The sequence below is a fragment of the Rana temporaria genome, chromosome 7, assembly GCF_905171775.1.
Source record: "Rana temporaria chromosome 7, aRanTem1.1, whole genome shotgun sequence".
Taxonomy (NCBI): domain Eukaryota; kingdom Metazoa; phylum Chordata; class Amphibia; order Anura; family Ranidae; genus Rana; species Rana temporaria.
In genome coordinates, this window is record NC_053495.1 from 9773543 (window position 1) to 9794785 (window position 21243).

General features: G+C 47.3%; 1 protein-coding gene and 1 pseudogene across 1 annotated transcript in view; one reads left to right on the plus strand and one right to left on the minus strand.

The window, feature by feature from the left end:
* LOC120945026 overlaps window positions 1-21243 on the plus strand; it is a 258633-nt pseudogene that overhangs the window by 91740 nt on the left and 145650 nt on the right.
* PLXND1 (plexin D1) overlaps window positions 1-21243 on the minus strand; it is a gene marked incomplete at its 3' end in the record, with an annotated part of 162776 nt that overhangs the window by 35506 nt on the left and 106027 nt on the right. Inside the window, 9 exon segments of the mRNA XM_040358856.1 lie at window positions 51-249; window positions 2007-2137; window positions 7200-7307; window positions 11937-12049; window positions 12165-12272; window positions 12398-12512; window positions 17473-17622; window positions 17725-17994; window positions 20303-20393. Coding sequence (XP_040214790.1) covers window positions 51-249; window positions 2007-2137; window positions 7200-7307; window positions 11937-12049; window positions 12165-12272; window positions 12398-12512; window positions 17473-17622; window positions 17725-17994; window positions 20303-20393 — 1285 coding nt within the window.

Below are 21243 nucleotides of genomic sequence, written 5' to 3' on the forward strand. Positions count from 1 at the left end.
CAGTCTTTACAAATTTTGTTGTTATAAATATTCAGTTCTGAGCGCCTTACCCGGAGGCAGCTGTACATGCAGATAGACATCCAGTTGGTCAGCATTTTCTCCACCACCGACTCGGTCCGGCGAAGCATCAGCTTGGGGTTCTTGGGGGCTGACGAGTCGATGAGGTCCACCAGGAGATCTTTCATGATGCTCGTGTAGTACTCCAACTTGCCATGGAGGGCGATAGTGAGCAGAGAGGCCAAGTTACACCTGAGCACAAAGGCAGGTAGGCATCAGTTTTAGGCGTGCGCTACACACAATATTACAGCACAAGGCACACTGTATTGCCAGCCCCAGGCAGTGGCGGTTGGTGCTTAAATCCTTTTCTTGGGGGGTGGGGGGGCAGCCCGCGACCCCCACCCAGCCAGAAAATGCAGGAGCCTGAGATACATAAATCACCTATCACTCACAGCAGGGGGGAAGAACTGACTCCTATTTCTCTGTGTCAGTTTTTATCTCACTGAAAAAAGATAAGAGGATTGCTCAGAGCTGGATTAACTCTTTGTGGCAAGACTGGGCACAGATAATAGGAAATCCTATACTGTACAAGGTGCAAGCCTTAATTAAAAAATGTTTTGGGGTTTACATCTACTTTTTAAGGAACCTCTAAAGCGGAGGTCCACCCAAATTTTTTTTTTGTTAAAAGCCAGCAGCTACAAATACTGCAGCTGCTGACTTTTAATAAATGGACCCTTACCTGTCCAGCGCGCCCGCGATGTCGGCAGCCGAGGCAGAGCGATCGCTCATCTCTTGGATGCTGGCGCCGCCATCCTCGGTGAGGGAATCACGAATTGAAGCGTTGCGCCTTCACTGCACATGCGCGAGCCACGCCCTCATTGGTCCCCGCGGGGTAGATTCAGGTAGCAATCACACCTGCGTATCCATAGATACGCAGCGTAATTGCTAAGTAGCGCCGGCGTATCGACTTTCTGTATTCAGAAAGCTCGATACGCCGACTGCAGCCTAAGATATGACTGGCATAAGGCTCTTATGCCGTCGTATCGTAGGCTGCATTATTACGCTGGCCCCTAGGTGGCGTTCCCGTAGTGGTCAGCGTAGAGTATGCAAATTGCATACTCACGCCGATTCACAACCGTACGCGCGCCCAGCGTTCGAATTTTACGTCGTTTGCGTTCGTCGGTTTCTGCGTAAGGCTGCTCCTGCTATTAGCAGGCGCAGCCAATGCTAAGTATACCCGTCGTTCCCGCGTCGCGACTTTTGAAAATTACGTTGTTTGCGTAAGTGAATCGTGAATGGCGCTGGATGCCATTTCCGTTTACGTTGAAGCAAATGACGTCCTTGCGACGTCATTTACCGCAACGCACGTCGGGAAAGTTTCCCGACAGAGCATGCGCACTACGTTCGGCGTGGGAACGCTCCTAATTTAAATGATCCACGCCCCCTACGGGATCATTTAAATTACGCGCGCTTACGCCGGCCACTTTTACGAAACGCCCCCGCAAATTACGGAGCTACTGCTTCGTGAATGAAGCGTAGCGCAAGTAATTTACGGAGGCGTAGCCTAAAAACGGTACGCTGCGCCTCTGTAGTAGTGTGCGCCCCTAACTGAATCTACCCCAGTGTGTTTCCCAGTAGACAGCAGGGTGGATGGGAAGGGGCGTGACTCCCACGGGAGTCTATTACCAGAAGTGGGTGTAAATACCTGTATTAGACAGGTATCTGCCCCCCCCCTGAAAGGTGCCAAATGTGACACCGGAGGGGGGGAAGGGTTCCGAAAAGCGGAGGTTCACTTTTTGTGTGGACCTCCTCTTTAATACTGCATGCTTCTATGGGGGTACCACTACATTTGGGGGCTCATCCAGAATTCTGCTGGCGCACCTACCGGGGAAAGCACCGTGCGACCAAATCAGCGGCCCTCTAGGAGGTGAGCGCCACATGAGTACATTTTCTACTGCTAAAAAAAAAAAATACTTTGTATCCCTTTATGAAATCGTCAGTCTCCTCACCTGTCCCTCACAGCAAAGTCCTTCTGCATCTCCATCGCATGGATGAAGGTCACCAAGAAATGGCGATTGCTCAAGAGAGTTGACAGCGTGACGATCCCCTCCTCCATATTTGATCGACAGCTTTCTGGGACCTGCGACATAAAACAAACGCATAAAAAAAAAAAAAAGACCTCAGAGACCTGATGTTAGAAAGTTCTGCCTTCCGGCGGATTTTTAACTATACATTAACCAAAAAAAATAATGTTATATTTTTTGGGATATTTATTATAGCAAAAAGTAAAAAATATTGCTTTTCTTTTCCAAATTTACACTCTTTTTATGTTTATAGCACAAAAATAAAAACCGCAGAGGTGATCAAATACCACCAAAAGAAAGCTCCATTTGTGGGTAAAAAAGAACATCTTGGGCTAGATTCAGGTAGGGGCGCGCATAGTTACGGCGGCGCAGCGCATCGTATTTACGCTACGCCGCCGTAAGTTAGAGAGGCAAGTGCTGTATTCACAAAGCACTTGCCTTCTAAGTTACGGCGGCGTAGCGTAAATGGGGCCGGCGTAATCGCGTGTAATTTAAATGTGGATGAGGGGGCGTGTTTTATGTTAATTCCCGACGTGATTGACGTTTTTCCCAAACGGCGCATGCGCCGTCCGTGGAATTTCCCAATGTGCATTGCTCCAAAGTACGCCGCAAGGACGTCATTGGTTTTGACGTGAACGTAAATTACGTCCAGCCCTATTTGCGAACGACTTACGCAAACGACGTAAAAAATTCAAATTTCGACGTGGGAACGACAGCCATACTTAACATTGCGTGCGCCTCCTAATGGCAGGAGTAACCTTACGCCGAAAAAGCCTAACGTAAACGACGAAAAAAAAAATAGTGCCGGGCGTACGTAAATTTGTGAATCGGCGTATCTAGGTCATTTGCTTATTCTACGCCGACGGAAGCGCCACCTAGCGGCCCGCGTAAATATGCACCCTAAGATACGGCGGCGTAAGAGACTTACGCCAGTCGGATCTTAGGCTAATGTCGGCGTATCTTGCTTTCTGAATACAGAAAAAAGATACGCCGGCGCAGCTTTGAATCTATAGATACGCCGGCGTAATTCAATGCTGAATCTGGCCCCAATTATGTTTGGGAGGAACGCCGCACGACCGCGCAACTGTCAGTTAAAGCGACGCAGTGCCGAATCGCTAAAAAGTGCTCTGGTCTTTGGCCAGCCAAATGGTCCGGGGGCTGAAGTGGTTAAACGAAAGGTTAGTGTTACTTTAAGGGTCGCAGCCAATAAAAGTGGCCAATGAATTTCCTGTTCTCAGATGTTCTCTGTTGATGGGTTTGATATTCGCGGCCTGAGAACCTGGAGACGCGCAGGAAGGAGCGATTGTCATCACTAATCAGCATCGTCTAAACACCGGGAGCCCTTCATTAACTTTTAATTTCCGAGCCGGGCTTAAGGCGGCTCAGATTTCAGCTGTTGGTGAACACCAACATCTCCACAGCTCCTGGACATCCAAATTACATTAAAGGCTTGTTCTCACCACAGCGCATAGAAAAGCGCATGCGTGTTGATGAGCTGTTATTGCAGGGTTGTTTTTGTTTTCTAGTTTCTCCAGATACGTCGACGATCGTTGTGCAAAAATGCAGCTTATCGACATTTTTCCCCAACACACGGGGCTAGATTCAGGTAGAGGGACGTAATTTAGTGCGGGCGTAGAGTATCCTATTTACGCTACGCCTCCGCAACTTAGACGGGCAAGTGCAGTATTCACAAAGCACTTGCTCCGTAAGTTGCGGCGGCGTAGCGTAAAATCAGCCGGCGCCGAATTCAAATTGAGAAGAGGTGGGTGTGTTTTATGTAAATAAAACATGCCCCCACGTAAATGACGTTTTGAATCTCAGTGTGCATGCTCCAAATGACGTCAGCAAATCGTCATGCTTTCGACGTGTACGTAAATTACGTCCAGCCCCATTCACGGACGAGTTACGCAAACGACGTAAAATTTTCAAATTTCGACGCGGGAACGACGGCCATACTTAACATTGGTTTCTCCTCATATAGCAGGAGCAACGTTACGCCGGAAAAAGCCTTACACAAACGACGTAAAAAAATCCGCCGGGCGCACGTACGTTTCTGAATCGGCGTATCCAGGTCATTTGCATATTCAACGTGGAAATTTCTACGGAAATTCAGAGTAAAATTGCACACAATTAAACGCCGGCGTATTCAAGTTACGTCGGCGGAGGAAGCCTATTTTTTCCACGTATCTGCCTTTGAGAATAGGCGTAAAGATACGACGGCGCAGATTTGAAAATTACGGCGGCGGGGTTTTACAATTTAGGTAAGCCTTCAGTTTTCCGAGGGCTGGGGGATGTACAGCTAACCAGATTTCCCTGACAATTTAAGCCTAACTTTACCAAAACTGGTATTTGGCTTTTGCGTCTTTGCTGGTAAGTAGAAACACATGGTGGCATACTATACTCTATGGCCCAGATCCACGTAGCGCGGCGCATTTGTAAGTCCGGCGTAGTGTATCTCAGATACACTACGCCGCCGTAACTTACAGCGTATTTTACGTATCCACATAGAATTTGCGCCGTAAGTTACGGCGGCGTAGTGTAACTGTGTCGGCGTAATGGCGCGCAATTCAAATCACTAAGTTGTGGGCGTGTTTTATGCTAATACGTCTTGACCAGGCGTAAATGACGTTTTTTCGGAACGGCGCATGCGCCGTCCGTGGGGGGTATCCCAGTGCGCATGCTCCAAATTAACCCGCAACAAGCCAATGCTATCGACGTGAACGTAATTCTACGCAAAGCCCTGTTCGCGAACGTTTTACGCAAACGACGTACACGACGGAAAAATCGACGTCCATACTTAACATTGGCTACGCCTCATATAGCAGGGGTAACTTTACGCCAAAATTATTATTATTATAAAAAAATGCGCCGGCCAGACGTACGTTTGTGGATTGGCGTATCTAGCTAATTTGCATACTCGACGCGGAAATCGACGGAAGCGCCACCTAGCGGCCAGTGTAAATATGCATATCCTTAGATCCGACGGCGTACTAAGACATACGCCAGTCGGATCTAGCCCAGCTTCAGGCGTATCTTGTTTTGTGGATACAAAACAAAGATACGCCGGAGCAACCCTTAAGTTACGCGGCGTATCAATAGATACGCCAGCGTAACTGCTTCGTGGATCTGGCCCTATATTGCCAAAAGTATTGGGACGCCCGCCTTTACACGCACATGAACTTTAATGACATCCCAGTCTTGGTCCGTAGGGTTCAATATTGAGTTAATTTTTTTTAATAATTTTTTTTTTAAAAAGGGGGGGTTGCCATCCGGGCCCTTTAAAAAAAAAAAAAAAATACAAAAAATATAAATAAAAAAATATATATTACATTTTTTTTAAATATTATTATTATAAAAAAAGGGGGGGTTGCCATCTGGGGCCCTGGGGACCTCCGGGCCCCTTACAGGTGTACTGCCTGTACCCCCCTGATGGCGGCCCTGACTAGGCATAAGGCGCGAAGAGGGTTAATGTTTATTTACATTACAAAAAACTTGTTAGCATTACATAGTAAAGAGGAGATAGGAAACGACACTTGAAAAAGGTGAAACATAGGGCCAGATTCTCCTGATACACCATCGTATCTCTGACTTACACTGGTCCTATCTATGCGCCTGATTCATAGAATCAGATACGCATAGATAGGGCTAGATCCGACAGTGTTACAATGTGTTACACTGTCGGATCTTTTTTTCAATTTAAAAATGGCGCCGGGGGCGTTCCCGCTGATTTACGATAAATAATATGTAAATCAGCGAGATACGCAAATTCACGAACGTACGCGGACCAGTCGCAGTGTTCTTACGTCGTTTCCGTAGCGGTTTTCCGTCGTATACTTACCCCTTCTTTTATCAGGCGCAGCCAATGTTAAGTATAGCCGACGTTCCCGCGTCGAATTTGAATTTTTTAACGTCGTTTGCTTAAGTCGTTCTCGAATACGGACGGACGTCGTTTACGTAAGCGTCGCAACCACTGACGTCCTAGCGACGTCAGTGGGAGCAATGCACGCCGGGAAATTTCGCGGACGGCGCCTGCGCATTTAAATCGGCGCGGGAACGCGCCTGATTTAAATAGTACACTCCCCTAGCCGCGGAATTTGAATTCCGCCGGGGGATTTAGGATCCGCCGTCGCAAGTTTGGAGGTAAGTTGTTTGTGAATTAGCCACTTGCCTCCTAAACTTGCGGGAGCGGATCTTAATTCACGTAGAACGAGCGGATCTATAGATCCGCTGCGCTACGTGAATCTGGCCCCTTATTTTTTTTTTCAGTTATAAGGTCTGTAACTTGAGCTCAACCCATCCTGACCAATAGAAAAGAATGTCTGGAAATGGAAATAGTAATGGAATCATCTGAAGGTTGAAATTGTATTTTATTTTGTTTCTGGAAAGATTTAAAAAGAAGCTCTGGGAAGAGACAGATCTCCGTTCTCCTGGGGAGAGCCGAGCCCGCGATGCAGTGTAGGGTTTCACGGTCCTTGTTCTGGAAAAAGACTTAGGCCCCCGTACACACGACCGCTTTTCTCGGGCAGAATTCAGCAAGAAACTCGATGGGAGACGTATTCTGCCGAGAAAACCGGTCGTGTGTACACTTTTCGCCGAGAAACCCGTCGGGAAACTCGTCGAGCCAAAAAGAGAGCATGTTCTCTATTTCCTCGTTGGGCAATGGGAACATTTGGCTCGACGAGTTTTTTGACAGCCGAACAAGGAACTCGACGGGGGAAAACTATGTGTTTCGCCCGTCGAGTTTCTCGGTCGTATGTACGCGGCCTCATAGGAAATCCGAGAGAAATAAAAAGGACAGATATTGTGCAGCTTCTTCTGCATGACTTGTGCATGCGCATTAGGGAACCAGGAAGTGGTTGCGGCTTCACTTCCTGTTTCCCTACTGCACACTGCCATTCTTGCCTAGGCAAGAAAGGTGGAAACAAAGGCTGCGCTCCTCAGAAACCGGCACCTCCAAAAAATACATTATTTTTAAGTAAATTCTGAAATGTGAGTGGAGATCCCCTTTATCTGAACCTGTTGCTTTTTGCACTAAATGGGCATGGCACTGATTTACTTGACCGATAACTGAGAAGATAAAGAACATAGTAATGGTAATGAGGTCATATCGGGACTCACCCTCCAGTCTTCGGACAGCAGCGGGTGGGTCTCAGGCACTGAAATCTTCAGTTGGGAGTTGAAGTTCTGCATGGGCACGGTGTAGCGATCCTCATACAAGGAAGAACACTATGGAAGACAATCACATAGAATCTCCATTGAAAACCCTTTACAATCCTCATATCTCCTGGAAGTCAATGCATGAGTCATGTAGGTCCAGAGTTTTAATTGATGACATAAAAGCATCGGGTACCATGCCCCAAAGGGTCACACAAGCAACTGTAAATATAAGATTTATGTAAACCTAACATCGATCTTCTCTTATTTGATCCCCTTTGATCTGTTGGTTTTATTATATCTTTCCAACAAGCGCAAAAAATAATTGATCCTGCCAAAAACTAGCTCCTAACTTTATGTTCTCTCTGCCTGTACTAAACTGAAATCTCACGGTGTGTTATCAGTCCTCCTTGGCTCTCTTCTGAATGGTAGATGTGTGGGGGCGCTGGACTGATGGGAATGAGAATTTGTTTATTGTATGTATTGACAAGTTAGATCTTTAAACTTTTGTTGACCACAACAGCAGAAGTGGCTGTCAGCGCCCCAACTGGCGCACATAGGCTTCTATTGTGACCTGAGGTGGAGGTTGGGTGGCCTGAGGTGGTGGTTGGACTTCCATGGTAACCTGAGGTGGTGGTTAGGTGGCCTTAGGTGGTGGTTGGGCTTCCATGGTGACCTGAGGTGGTGGTTGGGTGACCTGAGGTGTTAGTTGGGCCTTTGTAGTAATCTAAGGTGGTGACTGGGTGGCCTGAGGTGGTAGTTGGGCTTCCATAGTGACCTGAGGTGGTGGTTTGGTGGCCTGAGGTGGTGGTTGGATTTCCATCGTAACCAGAGGTGGTGGTTAGGTGGCCTGAAGTGGTAGTTGGACTTCCATTGTAACCTAAGGCAGTGGTTAGGTGGCCTGAGGTAGTGGTTGGGCTTCCATGGTGACCTCAGGTGGAGATTGGGTGGCCTGAGGTGGTGGTTGGGCTTCCATGGTGACCTGAGGTGGTGGTTGGGCTTCCATGGTGACCTGAGGTGGTGGTTGGGTGGCCTGAGGTGGTAGTTGGGCCTTTGTAGTGAACTAAGGTGGTGGCTGGGTGGCCTGAGGTGGTAGTTGGGTTTCCATGGTGACCTGAGGTGGTGGTTGGGTGGCCTGAGGTGGTAGTTGGGCCTTTGTAGTGAACTAAGGTGGTGGCTGGGTGGCCTGAGGGAGGTGGTAGTTGGGCCTTTGTAGTGAACTAAGGTGGTGGATGGGTGGCCTGAGGTGGTAGTTGGGCTTCCATGGTGACCTGAGGTGGTGGTTTGGTGGCCTGAGGTGTTGGTTGGGCTTCATGGTCACCTGAGGTGGTCGTTTGGTAGCCTAAGGTGGTGGTTGCGATTCCATGGTGAATCAAGTTAGAGGTTGGGTGGCTTGAGGTGGTGGTTACGTTGCTGGAGGTGGTGATTGGGCTTCCATTGTGACCTGAGGTGGTGGTTGTGCTTCCATGGTGATCTGAAGTGGTGGCCTGAGGTGGCGTTTGGGGCTTTAATACCCAACCAGTGCATACAGGAGTCTAATGCCGGCCTGAGGTTGCCTAGAGTGCGTTCGCAGGACACTGACTAAGCTGTAACTGAAAGCTCTGTCATGAGTTCTGATTGGGAGCCAGCAGGGTAGGCTCTCAATCATGTGACTGCTGTGAAAGCCAATCCCAGTGGTCAAATGGTAAAGAACTGCTTCCTGGGCATTAAAGCCCGCTTAAAAGGCTTCCGGGAGGCGGTGTGAAGAAGATAAACCTGTGGCGGAAGCAGTATCGGGACAGGTTTGTCCAGGGCTCAGGGCAAGAGTCCGGAACTGCTCCCACCTCCCCTGTGGCTAATGTGCCCCCTCCCACTGCTGTGCCTTTGGCAACTTCTCCTCTTACCCACCCCTTGTCCCAGCCCTGGGTACATGTATGGTGTGTGTGTGAGGGGAAGGAGGGACCTGCTATTGGTTCTAGGCTGCTACCTCCCTAATAATGATAGACAAGCCAGTTCCTCATCAGATTTATCTTTGGGTGTTGCGGTTGGGTGTACCTAGTACAAACGTAAGAACATGAGATACAGCCAACATGTTTCGGTTAAAACCTTCTCCTTCGTCAGGGCTTGAACCAACAGTTTGTAATTGGATCTGCACAGAGTTCACTAAGAAGCCTGGAATAAGGCTACAACGGGGCTTGAATCATCAACGTATCTGATTAGCAATGAGGGCAGCCAACTAAATCAATGAAACTATTGGTTCAAGCCTTGGAGAAGGAGGAGGCCTTTCCCCCGAAACATGTTGATGTTTTAAAAAAAAAAAGATTTCAAATGAATCACCAAGCCAGATGAACATTATACTTAGCACTCCAAACCACACACCCAGTTCTCTCCTGCGGACTATAGAACACCCCCCCCCCCCCCATGTTATGGAGATAAGGATAGGCGGTGGCATTCTGCTTAGAGTTGGGCCTTATTCAGGCATTGATGGGGGGGGGGGGGGGGTAATAAAGGTCATTCTTCTGCTGAATGGGAAGTTTTTAGAGCAGCACATGCCTCTTTCACAATGTGTCACCCTCTGATCTGAGGACATGTGTCTTCCTTCTGTTTTTCTAACAATAAGCTGGCATGTGAAGAGCATTACGGTCTGTGGTCACCCCAGCAACAAAAACACATTTTACCTAAAACTGAACAAACATCTACAGTTCTCACTTCCTTTTCCAGAGGATTGTTTACCATTTCCTTCCCATTCGGTTTCCTTGTGAAAATCATTTGTCATCGCTCTATAGCAGAGCTGGCATCCATTAATCTAAAGTGACATTTAAAATTTCCTAAAAACCCTATATGTGCACAATGGACGCACCAGGTGCCACCTTTGTTGTGGGAGAACAACAGGCAACTGGATGACAAATTCCAACCTGACATTGCACTGGAGCATGTACAGTATATGGCTTTATTGCACTGAAAAGTAGATGGCCCCACCAGGGCCTCACTCCCTGAATGGTCACTATCTAGGGATCCCTATGATTAAGCCCTTTGGGGATGCATCAGAGAGAGAGGACATGTCCCAGGTGGCTGTATAAGGGAAAGGGAGCGGGGCGAAGGGACACCCTCCTTTGCTTAGGTGAGGATTGTGGAAGTGGGAACCGAAAAAATAAATAAATCAGTACTGGCTTCCTCAGGTACAGGCTGGAGGGAGGGATCGATCCAGCAGGACTGCAAGTTTCCACTTTAGACAATATAACAATACCAAAGCTCAAAAACTAAAATAATAAAAAAGTGTACGTGGTGCCAATAAGTGTAAAAAGCCCCTAGCAGGGGCGGACTGACCATTCGGGGCACTCAGGCACTGCCCGAGGGCCCCATGCCACTAGGGGGCCCCATCAGGGTTGTCAGCCTCGGTAAAACCCGGGATAGTATGTAAAAATCTGTGTTTTTAAAAAAATCCCAAGATTATAGCTGCCCCGCCTCTCCAGTACCTTTTCTGTGAATGTATGTATATACTGTGTGTATGTATACTGTGTGTGTGTGTATACTGTATGTGTGTATATTGTGTGTCTGTATATTGTGTGTCTGTGTGTGTGTATACTGTGTGTGTGTATATTGTGTGTCTGTGTATACTGTGTGTGTGTGTGTGTATGTATACTGTGTGTGTATACTGTATGTGTGTGTGTGTGTGTGTATACTGTATGTGTGTATACTGTGTGTGTATATTGTGTGTCTCTGTGTGTGTATACTGTGTGTCTATATTGTGTGTCTGTATATTGTGTGTATGTATACTGTGTGTGTGTATATTGTGTGTCTGTATACTGTGTGTGTATACTGTATGTGTGTATACTTTGTGTGTATATTGTGTGTCTGTGTGTATGTATACTGTGTGTGTGTATATTGTGTGTGTGTGTATATTGTGTGTCTGTGTGTATGTATACTGTGTGTGTATACTGTATGTGTGTATACTGTGTGTGTATATTGTGTGTGTGTCTGTGTGTATGTATACTGTGTGTGTGTATATTGTGTGTCTCTGTGTGTGTGTGTGTGTATATTGCATGTCTGTATATTGTGTGTCTGTATACTGTGTGTGTGTATATTGTGTGTCTCTGTGTGTGTGTGTGTATATTGCATGTCTGTATATTGTGTGTCTGTATACTGTGTGTGTATACTGTGTGTGTATACTGTGCATGTATATTGTGTGTCTGTGTGTATGTATACTGTGTAGCCAATAATGACTTTTAATTTGACGGATTTGACGAGTGTCGGCTTAGCTCTACTATGGAAGTTTTTGGATGTGGATTTGGGTTAGGGTTAGAGGGTTAGGAAGTTAGGGTTAGAGGGTTAGCGTTAGGGAGTTAGGGTTAGAGGGTTAGAGTTAGGGAGTTAGGGTTATGGTTAGGTCGCTTTCCCCGACTTCTTCATTCCCCGACTTAGTTGGGGTAGGCGGTACACTTTGGTGGGGCGGTACACTTTGGTGGGGGTGGGTCAGCCACGCCCTGTGACCTTTGGGAACCCGCCTTCTGACCTTTGACCTTTGGGGGAGGTCCCTGTTCCAATTCCTGAGTCCTAGCCATATTCTTCAATGGGAAACCCTAACCCTAACCCTAGGATGGATGTCTTCCTAGTATATAGGATTCTGGCTTTGTAGATCTGCTACAGAAAAGTGTCAGAGTTACTGATCCCATATTTATAAAACCGAGTCTCAGATGGGGGGGGGGGGGGGGGCTTGGATACCTTTGGGAAGAAGGTGCGGGTCACAAAATGCTTGTACTCCAGGAATGGTATTCCCTGGCTGCGGTTCAGTTCTTTGGTGAGATCCGTCATATCTGTCTGCAGCTCGGCGAATCCTGCAACCGGAGACAAAAGAGACTGTCAGCGTTTTCAGGGAAACGCGGTTGAGGCCAAAAACCGACTTCACTTCTAAAATTTCAGAATCTCGCGGGTCAGTTGCCACCCAATTACCTTTTCTGATCTCATCCCGGATCTGGGACTCCATCTCTTCCATTTGTACGAGTGTTTTCTGCCAATAGCGTTCAGCTCGCCGGCTTTTGGTGCAAAAGACAAACAGCGCTGGGAGAGAAGACAATCCAATGAGCCTTTCTGGCAATCAATCTGAGCCATAATCGTGATAAAATGACTTTAGTCCCCCCCCCCCCCCACACTTTAGTTGGACGGGTTAAAGAACACACACTTACCCACCACAGACAGAAGCAACAATATGCTACAGATAATGACGGACACAATGATTGACGTATCTATGCCAGCCAGGTGAAGCATGGTGATGGTCTGGTTGTATTTACCGACTTGTACCTGTGGAGAAAAAAAAGACATCATATCATTGGTGCAGATTGTACAATCCACATAAATCCAACTATGATGAGCCTGAGCTGCAGGCAGATGATAATGACACTTGCGTTGGAATGTGATGTGACACTTTACAAATGCAGATGACAACCTGTGAAAAAACGTGTCACCTGCAATCTAGAGGAAAAAGGTAGAGATGAAAAACATCAGCGCAGGGACTGATAGGAATGAAATTTATGTTTCTGGGCTAAAAAACGAGGATGTTGGAAAGCAGCATCAAGAGGTAGAGTTCTATGTCCACATGGACGGTGGATGAAGATCTGGTCCACAACCTATAATAGGGTTCAGTAGGGGTGATCAAATTCATCTGTGACTCCTGACATCGCCAAAGGGTTGAGCATGACATATATGAATATATACTAAGCTACAGAAGGCTGCCAAAGACTGTGGACATCCTTCAGGAGATGATAAGATTGTGGGCATCCTTTAGGAGATGATCAGAGACTGTGGACATACTTCAGAAGATAATCAGAGACTGTAGACATACAGTACTTCAGAAGATGATCAGAGACTGTGGATTTTCCTCAGGAAATGATCAGAGACTGTGGACATCCTTCAGGTGATGATCAGGAACTGTGAATAACATTTGGAGATGATCAGAGACAGTGGACCTCTTTCAGGAGATTATGAGAGACTATGGACATCCTTCAGGAGATGATCAGAGACAGTGAACATCCTTCAGGAGATGATCAGATTGTGGACATTCTTCAGGAGATGATCAGAGACTGTGGATTTTTCTCAGGAGATGATCAGAGACAGTGGACATCCTTCAGGAAATGATCAGGAACTGTGAACAATATTTGGAGATGATCAGAGACAGTGGACCTCCTTCAGGAGATGATCAGAGACAGTGGACATCCTTCTGGAGATGATCAGGAACTGTGAACAATATTTGGAGATGATCAGAGACAGTGGACATCCTTCAGGAGATGATCAGAGACAGTGGACATCCTTCTGGAGATGATCAGGAACTGTGAACAATATTTGGAGATGATCAGAGACAGTGGACATCCTTCAGGAGATGATCAGAGACAGTGGACATCCTTCTGGAGATGATCAGAGACAGTGGACATGCTTCAGGAGATGATCAGAGACAGTGAACATTCTTCAGGAGATGGTGAGAGACAGTGGACATCCTTCAGCAGATGATCAGGAACTGTAGACATCCTTCAGGAGATGATCAGGAACTGTGGACATCATTTGGACATGACCAAAGACAGTGGACATCCTTCAGTTGATGATAAGAGACTGCGAATATCCTTTAGAACAGGGGTCTCCATACTTTTCAAGCAAAGGGCCAGTTTACGGTCTTTCAGAATTCAGGGGGGCCGGATCGGGTATAAAAAATGCCCCAGGGCCCGAGCATCAGTGAGAATAAACATGGCCCCAGTGTTGGTGGGCAGTAGGAGGAGGAATAGTGCTCCATCATTGCTATTAGTCTAAGAAATAGTGCCCCATTGTTGGTGCCATTGGGAGAAATAGTGCCTCATATCATTGGAAGCAATACTGCCCCAAGGGCCGAATGAAGGCTAGCAAAGGGCCACATCCGGCCCTCGGGCGGCAGTTTGGAGACCCCTGCTTTAGAAGATGATCAAAGACAATGGACATCCTTCAGGAGATGATTACAGACTGTGGACAACCATCAGGAGATCATCAGAGACTGTGGACATCCTTCAGAAGATAATCAGAGACTGTGGACATCCTTCAGAAGATAATCAGAGACAGTGAACATCCTTCAGGAGATGATCAGAGACAGTGAACATCCTTCAGGAGATGATCAGAGACAGTGAACATCCCTCAGGAGATGATCAGAGACTGTGGACATCCTTCAGGAGATGATCAGATTGTGGGTATTCCCACTACTGGTCCGGTCATTACTTCTCTCCTGGGCCGTTTATACAACACATAAGACTATTGTGCCCACGGGGGGGGGGGGGGGGGGTCAACGATCCCAAACAAAGTCCCAATGCCGCGTACACACGATCGGAAATTCCGACAGCAAAATTTCCGATGTGAGCTTTTGGTTGGAAATTCCGACCGTGTGCAGGCTCCATCTGACTTTTTCTGGCGGAATAGCAAAAGATTGAGAGCAAAAAGATGGAAAAAGTTCCTACGGGAAATTACGTTCGTCTGTAGCAATTCCGACGCGCAAAATTCCTACGCATGCTCGGAAACAATTCGACGCATGCTCGGAAGCATCGAACTTCATTTTCTCGGCTCATCGCAGTGGGGTACGTCACCGCGTTCTTGACGGTCGAAAGTTCCGAGAACTTTTGTGTGACCGTGTGCATGCAAGACAAGCTTGAGTGGAATTCCGTCAGAAAAACCATCCAAGGTTTTTCTGACGGAAATTCCGATCGTGTGTACGCGGCATTAGTCCTTCTAAGTGGCATCAGCACCAACACAGAAAGTCCTATACTTCTCTTATACAATATATTTCTTTCTCTTTCATTTTATTGGAGACAGATTGGGAAATTCCCCCCATTATTACTCGCTCTGCCAGGCACATCGGGATTGTAGGGGGTTTTCTGCTATTGCAGTAAAAACATCCGGAGACTATTAGGCTGCGAGGAAATATCGCTGGCCTCGGCGGAAATACAGCCATGAATACAGAACAATGGATATTCACATTGTTGGCCTCTCTGTTGAATCCTAGAGGTCATGTACTGCCACCATGTGACTCTTGTCTATTACCAGATATGTCATCTGAAGACAAAGACCTTGTCAGTCCTCTGACACTGAGATATTTTATTCTGGACAGTGAGGTAGAAACCTCAACGATGGGCTTGGTGGGTCTTGCGATGGTTAATAACTTCATTCCATTGCTGTAGGCTCTTCTTGTACACCGATGCACAATGCTTGCTTGGTTTTTCCGGCTTGGACACTTTCCAAAAGACGATGGTTTTATGACATGGAGAAATAATAAAATCTATGGGTGGCAATGACATGTGACACACTTGGCCCTTGCTTGCTGGGGTCATGGAAATATCAGGCCATGCAGTGTTTAGTTAGATGATAATAGTGGAAGCTCCTAAGTATCTGGAATGCTTATCAAACAAAACAGTGTTCATAGAAGATGGAACATCTCCGTCCAGAGGCGGCTCGAGGCTTTGTGAGGCCTTAGGCAAAACTTGACACGGGGCCCCATTCACACTCATGTTGGGAAAAATAATTCAAGGACAAGAGCCTCTTCCCCACAACCCTGGCCGGTGGTTGTGGGGGGTCGGCGGGCAGGGGGCTTATCAGAATCTGGAAGCCCCCTTTAACAAGGCGGCCCCCCAGATCCTGCTTTTTAAAGTGGAGGTTCTCCCTAAAAACAATTTTCTAACGTCGGTGCGCAGGCGCTGTACAGCGCCGACTCGCAGTTCTGCTTCTTTCAGCAACTCGTGACGCACCTTATGCTCGGGGGGGAAGCATTTGTCATCACGTCAATCACTTAGCCTGTGCATAGGAATGCCCACTCCCGCGGGAGCCACAACCCGGAAGCCGGCGTGGAAAATATCGATACAACGGTATGTACGGCAAAAAAAAAAAAAAAAAACATCAGCGTACTGTCAATGTCGAGAGTGAGCACAATGTAATGTTAGAAAATTGTTTTTAGGGTAAAGAGCAGGATCTGGGGGGCCACCTTGTTAAAGGGGGCTTCCTGATTCTGATAAGCCCCCTGCCCGCCGACCCCCACAACCACCGGCCTGGGTTGTGGGGAAGAGGCTCTTGTCCTTGAATTATTTTTCCCAACATGGGTGTGAATGGGGCCCCATGTCAAGTTTTGCCTAAGGCCTCACAAAGCCTTGAGCCGCCTCTGGACGGAGATGTTCACTGAACACTGTTTTGTTTGATAAGCATTCCAGATACTTAGGAGCTCCCACTATTATCATAGTGATGTCACCTGGTGAACCCGCCCCCTTGTGATGTCATTGACTGAGGGCATGCTGGGTCATTGACGGCACAAGGGGTGGTGTCACCGATATTCACTGGTTGTTAGGGACGCTGGCGGCCCCGCTCCTGAGTCAGGGCTCTTAACGCTGCCTGAGCACGGCAGCGTTACGGTCCCCTGTCCCTCAAAATTGGGGTAATGCATTGGGTAAGTTAGGTGGCCGCGAGGTCCCTGTGAGTGCGAGGCCTTAGGCGACCGCCTAATTGGCCTAATTAAAGAGTCGCCGCTGCGTGTGGCCCAACAATTGCTGTAACCTTCTCCATGAAGAAAAGGGAACGAGATTATGGAATTTGTTGGCATAGCTGAGCAGAAAACATCAATGAGTTGTGCAGCTCCAGCAATGGTAACAAGCAGGCCCGTCGCTACAAGGCAGGCAAAACAAGCAATTGCTTGGGGCCCCGAGCTAGCCTGGGGCCCCAATGCAGGGCCCTTGCTTGTCGCCCTTGCCGCGCTTTCTACAGCTGCCTGAGCGCTCTATAGAGAGCCTGCAGCGCAGCTGCCTCGAGTCGTTACTTTCCCTTCTCTGTAGCATGGCGGAGCTCCTTTTCCTTCCTCCTGTCAGTCCGGACTCTGGCCGGGTACCGCGCGGTACATCGGTACAGGAGATTCAGTTTCCTGTTCCCGGCAGGACTGACAGGAAGTGCACACTGAACACAGGGAGGGAGTAAAAAGAACATAGGGAGGGAGGGGGGGGTAAAAAAAAACATGGGGGGGGGGGGAGTAAAAATAACGTGGGGGGGGCCTCCATGTCCATTTTGCTTGGGGCCCCCAAATTCCTTCAAACGGCCCTGGTAACAAGGACAGGGACAAGTGTTGTCTTAGGGTGGCCAATGTCCACCACTAGTGCTTTTGCAATTGCACACAACAGTGCATAAATTCGTGCTGGAGGTGCCGTGCTCCTATGCCTGTGGGTATAAATAAAGAAGCAGACATTATTACCGCTTTAAACAATTTTCCAAAAATACTCACAGTAACAGGTTGGTAGCGCTCTGAGGAATCCAGTGACCCGTTGATGGTGCAGTGGATGACTTTGTCATTGAAAACTATCAGATCACATGGAGTATGGCCAACCTTGACTTGATACTCGTCCTCTCTCAGGCCCAGGTCATCGTGTTCTTTCTGTGAAGTGGTAAAAAAAAAAAAATGTTAGACGCCAATTAAGCCTTTTGTTGCTTGCCAAAAATAGTGCAAAAAATACAGAGTCGTTACTGAGTTCCTCACATGTATCACCAAAGTCAAAGGTTCTCCAACATGGTGTTTGATCAACTTCTCCCTCTGGGAGGTGTAGAACACAGGGTTGGGTTGATATTCCAGGCTGAACTTGCTTTTCAAGGATCGCTTCTCTGATGGGTCCTCCCCAAGTTCCTCGTTGGACAGATCATAGACACCGTTGACGTAGAAGGACACGCTCATGTTTATTTTCTCCATGGTGGTGTTGGGCGCCGTGGGGGAAGGGCAGGTGATCACAGTGTCACTGATAACCGTGCAGTTCTAAGAGTAAAATCAGAACAGCAACCATGATTGGTAGTAAGAAGAACCAGCAAAACTGTAACCCTTGAAATGTCGTTTATTGGTATATCAGAGTGACAATAAAACAATAATGCTGACGCGTTTCGGCAATAACCTTAGTCGTACCTTGTTCGAAACATATTTGGGAAACCATTATTGCACGTACGTGGTGTGGTTGACGCTTTCCCTGACTTGTTCATTCCCCGACTTAGTTGGGGTAGGCGGTACACTTTGTTGGGGGTGGGTCAGCCCCACCCTGTGACCTTTGGGAACCCGCCTTCTGACCTTTGAGGGAGGTCCCTGTTCCAATTCCTGAGTCCTAGCCATATTCTTCAATGTAAACCCTAACCCTAACCCCTAACCCTGACCCCAACCCCAACCCTAACCCCCCTAACCCTAACCCCCCTAACCCTAACCCTAACCCATCAACTTTCAACAAAAAACTCTTAAACTGATCTAAAGCCAAACTTCTTGATAGGGTGAGGTTTTGATCCCTGCCTCACTGTGCCAGTATGCCTGCCTCACTGTGCCAATGTGCCTGCCTCACTGTGCCAATGTGCCTGCCTCACTGTGCCATTATGCCTGCCTCACTGTGCCATTATGCCTGCCTCACTGTGCCAGTGTGCCTGCCTCACTGTGCCATTATGCCTGCCTCACTGTGCCATTATGCCTGCCTCACTGTGCCAGTATGCCTGCCTCACTGTGCCATTATGCCTGCCTCACTGTGCCATTATGCCTGCCTTACTGTGCCATTATGCCTGCCTCACTGTGCCAGTATGCCTGCCTCACTGTGCCAGTATGCCTGCCTCACTGTGCCAGTATGCCTGCCTCGACGATCTTCCTACCTTCTCCTGTTTGCAGAGTTTCTCAGGCTGCGGCCATCCATTATTCAAAAGCCGCGCCTCCTCCTCAGGCTGTTCCGTGATAGGCACAACACTAATTTTCCCAGCAGAGCCTCTGTTCAGTGTTCCGCCTATCACGGATGTCCTCTCGTCCGAGGCCGAGGATGAGAAGGCATCCGTGATATGCGGAACACTGAACAGAGGCTCTGCCGGGAAAATTTGTGTTCCGCCTATCACGGAACAGTCTGAGGAGGAGGCGCGGCTTTTGAATAATGGATGGCTGCCGTCTGACAGACAGGTACCCGGCGTATAAAACGACCCCCCGACTTTTGGGGCATGATTTTAGTCTTATACGCCGGAAAATACGGTACATGGAATATTAACATCCACTGTAATATCCAAGGGCCCAGATTCAGGAAGCTATTGCGCCCGCGCAACCATAGGTTGCGCGGCGCAATAGCTGTTTTGCTCCCGCGTAGCGAATGCCCCTGATTCAGGAACATCGCTACGCGGACTGCAGCCTAGGATATGACAGACATAAGCCTCCTTATGCCTTCATATCTCAGGCTGCATTCTTGCGATGCCCACTAGGGGGCGCGGCCATTGTGATCGGCGTATAGTATGCAAATTGCATACTACCACCGATTCACAAAAGTTGCGCGGGCCCTGCGCACGCAAGGTACGGAGTTTCCGTACGGCGACTTTAGCGCAAGGTTGCTCCTGCTGTAGCAGGGGCAGCCAATGCTAAAGTATAGCCGCCCTTCCCGCTCGTGAAATTTAAATTTCACGTCGTTTACGTAAGTGAATCGTGAATGGCGCTGGACGCCATTCACGTTCACTTAGAAGCAAATGACGTCCTTGCGACGTCATTTGCCGCAATGCACGTCGGGAAAGTTTCCCGACGGAGCATGCGCTGTTAGCTCGGCGCGGGAGCGCGCCTAATTTAAATGATTCCCGCCCCCGGCGGGATCATTTACATTAGGCACCCTTACGCCGGGCTATTTAGCATATCGCCCGCGCAATTTACGGAGCTAATGCTCCGTGAATCGCGGGCATTTCAAAATATTTGCGTGGGCGCAGAGCAAAAATCGTTGCCCTTTGCCCACGCAAATATTGCGTGGATCTACCTGAATCTGGGCCAATGTCGCCAATGGATAATAAAATGTACTTAGTTTGTCGCCGTTGGGCATGCACAATTTTAAAGCGTTACATTTGCATTACAAAGAAAAAAAAAGTATGTTTTTTAAAACAAAACATTTAAAAAAAAGTTGCAAATACCGTGTGACATAAAAAAAAGTTTGCAACTCCCATTACTTTATTCTCTAGGGCCTCTGCTATTAATATATAATGTTTGGGGATTCTAAGTAATTTTCTAAGAAAAATGTAAAATACAGATTGTTCCATGTAAATAAAAAGTGTCGGGAAAGGCATTCAAAGTGGATACTTACCAATTGTCCTCCATTATGGTTTTTAATCTTTATCTTCACATCTTGAATCAAGCCGAACCGTTCTCCAGTGAGAGTGATGATTCGACCTCCACTGCAAAGTAGAAAACACATCAAATGTTCAGTGCTGGGCCTCGGTGGTGACCAACAGACATGTGCGCTGCCGAAAAATTCGTAAATTTTCGGTTCATTCGTTTTATAGCTTTTTTTTCAGAAATTAGGGAAATTTGAAAATTCGGAAAGCTCTATTTGTGTGAAGAAAACGATAAAAAAATAAATCACATGGTTACAGTGTAGCATGACCGCGCAATTGTCATTCAAAGTGTGACAGCGCTGAAAGCTGAAAATTGGCCTGGGCAGGAAGGGGGTGAAAGTGCCCGGTAGGCAAGTGGTTAAAGTTGAGACAAGTGTAAATGAACCCTTAACCACTTAAGCCCCGGACCATATTGCTGGTCAAAGACCAGAGCACTTTTTGCGATTCGGCACTGCGGCGCTTTAACTGACAATTGCGCGGTCGTGCGACGTGGCTCCCAAACAAAATTGGCGTCCTTTTTTCCCCACAAATAGAGCTTTCTTTTGGTGGTATTTGATCACCTCTGCGGTTTTTAGTTTTTGCGCTATAAACAAAAATAGAGCGACAATTTTGAAAAAAATGAATATTTTTTACTTTTTACCATAATAAATATCCCCCAAAAATATATAAAAACATTTTTTTTCCTCAGTTCAGGCCGATACGTATTCTTCTACATATTTTAACTAAAAAAAAATCGCAATAAGCGTTTATTGATTGGTTTGCGCAAAAGTTATAGCGATTATAAAATAGGGCATAGTTTTATGGCATTTTAATTAATATTTTTTTTTACTAGTAATGGCGGTGTTCAGCGATTTTTATCGGTACTGCGACATTATGGCGGATACTTCGGACACTTTTGACACATTTTTGG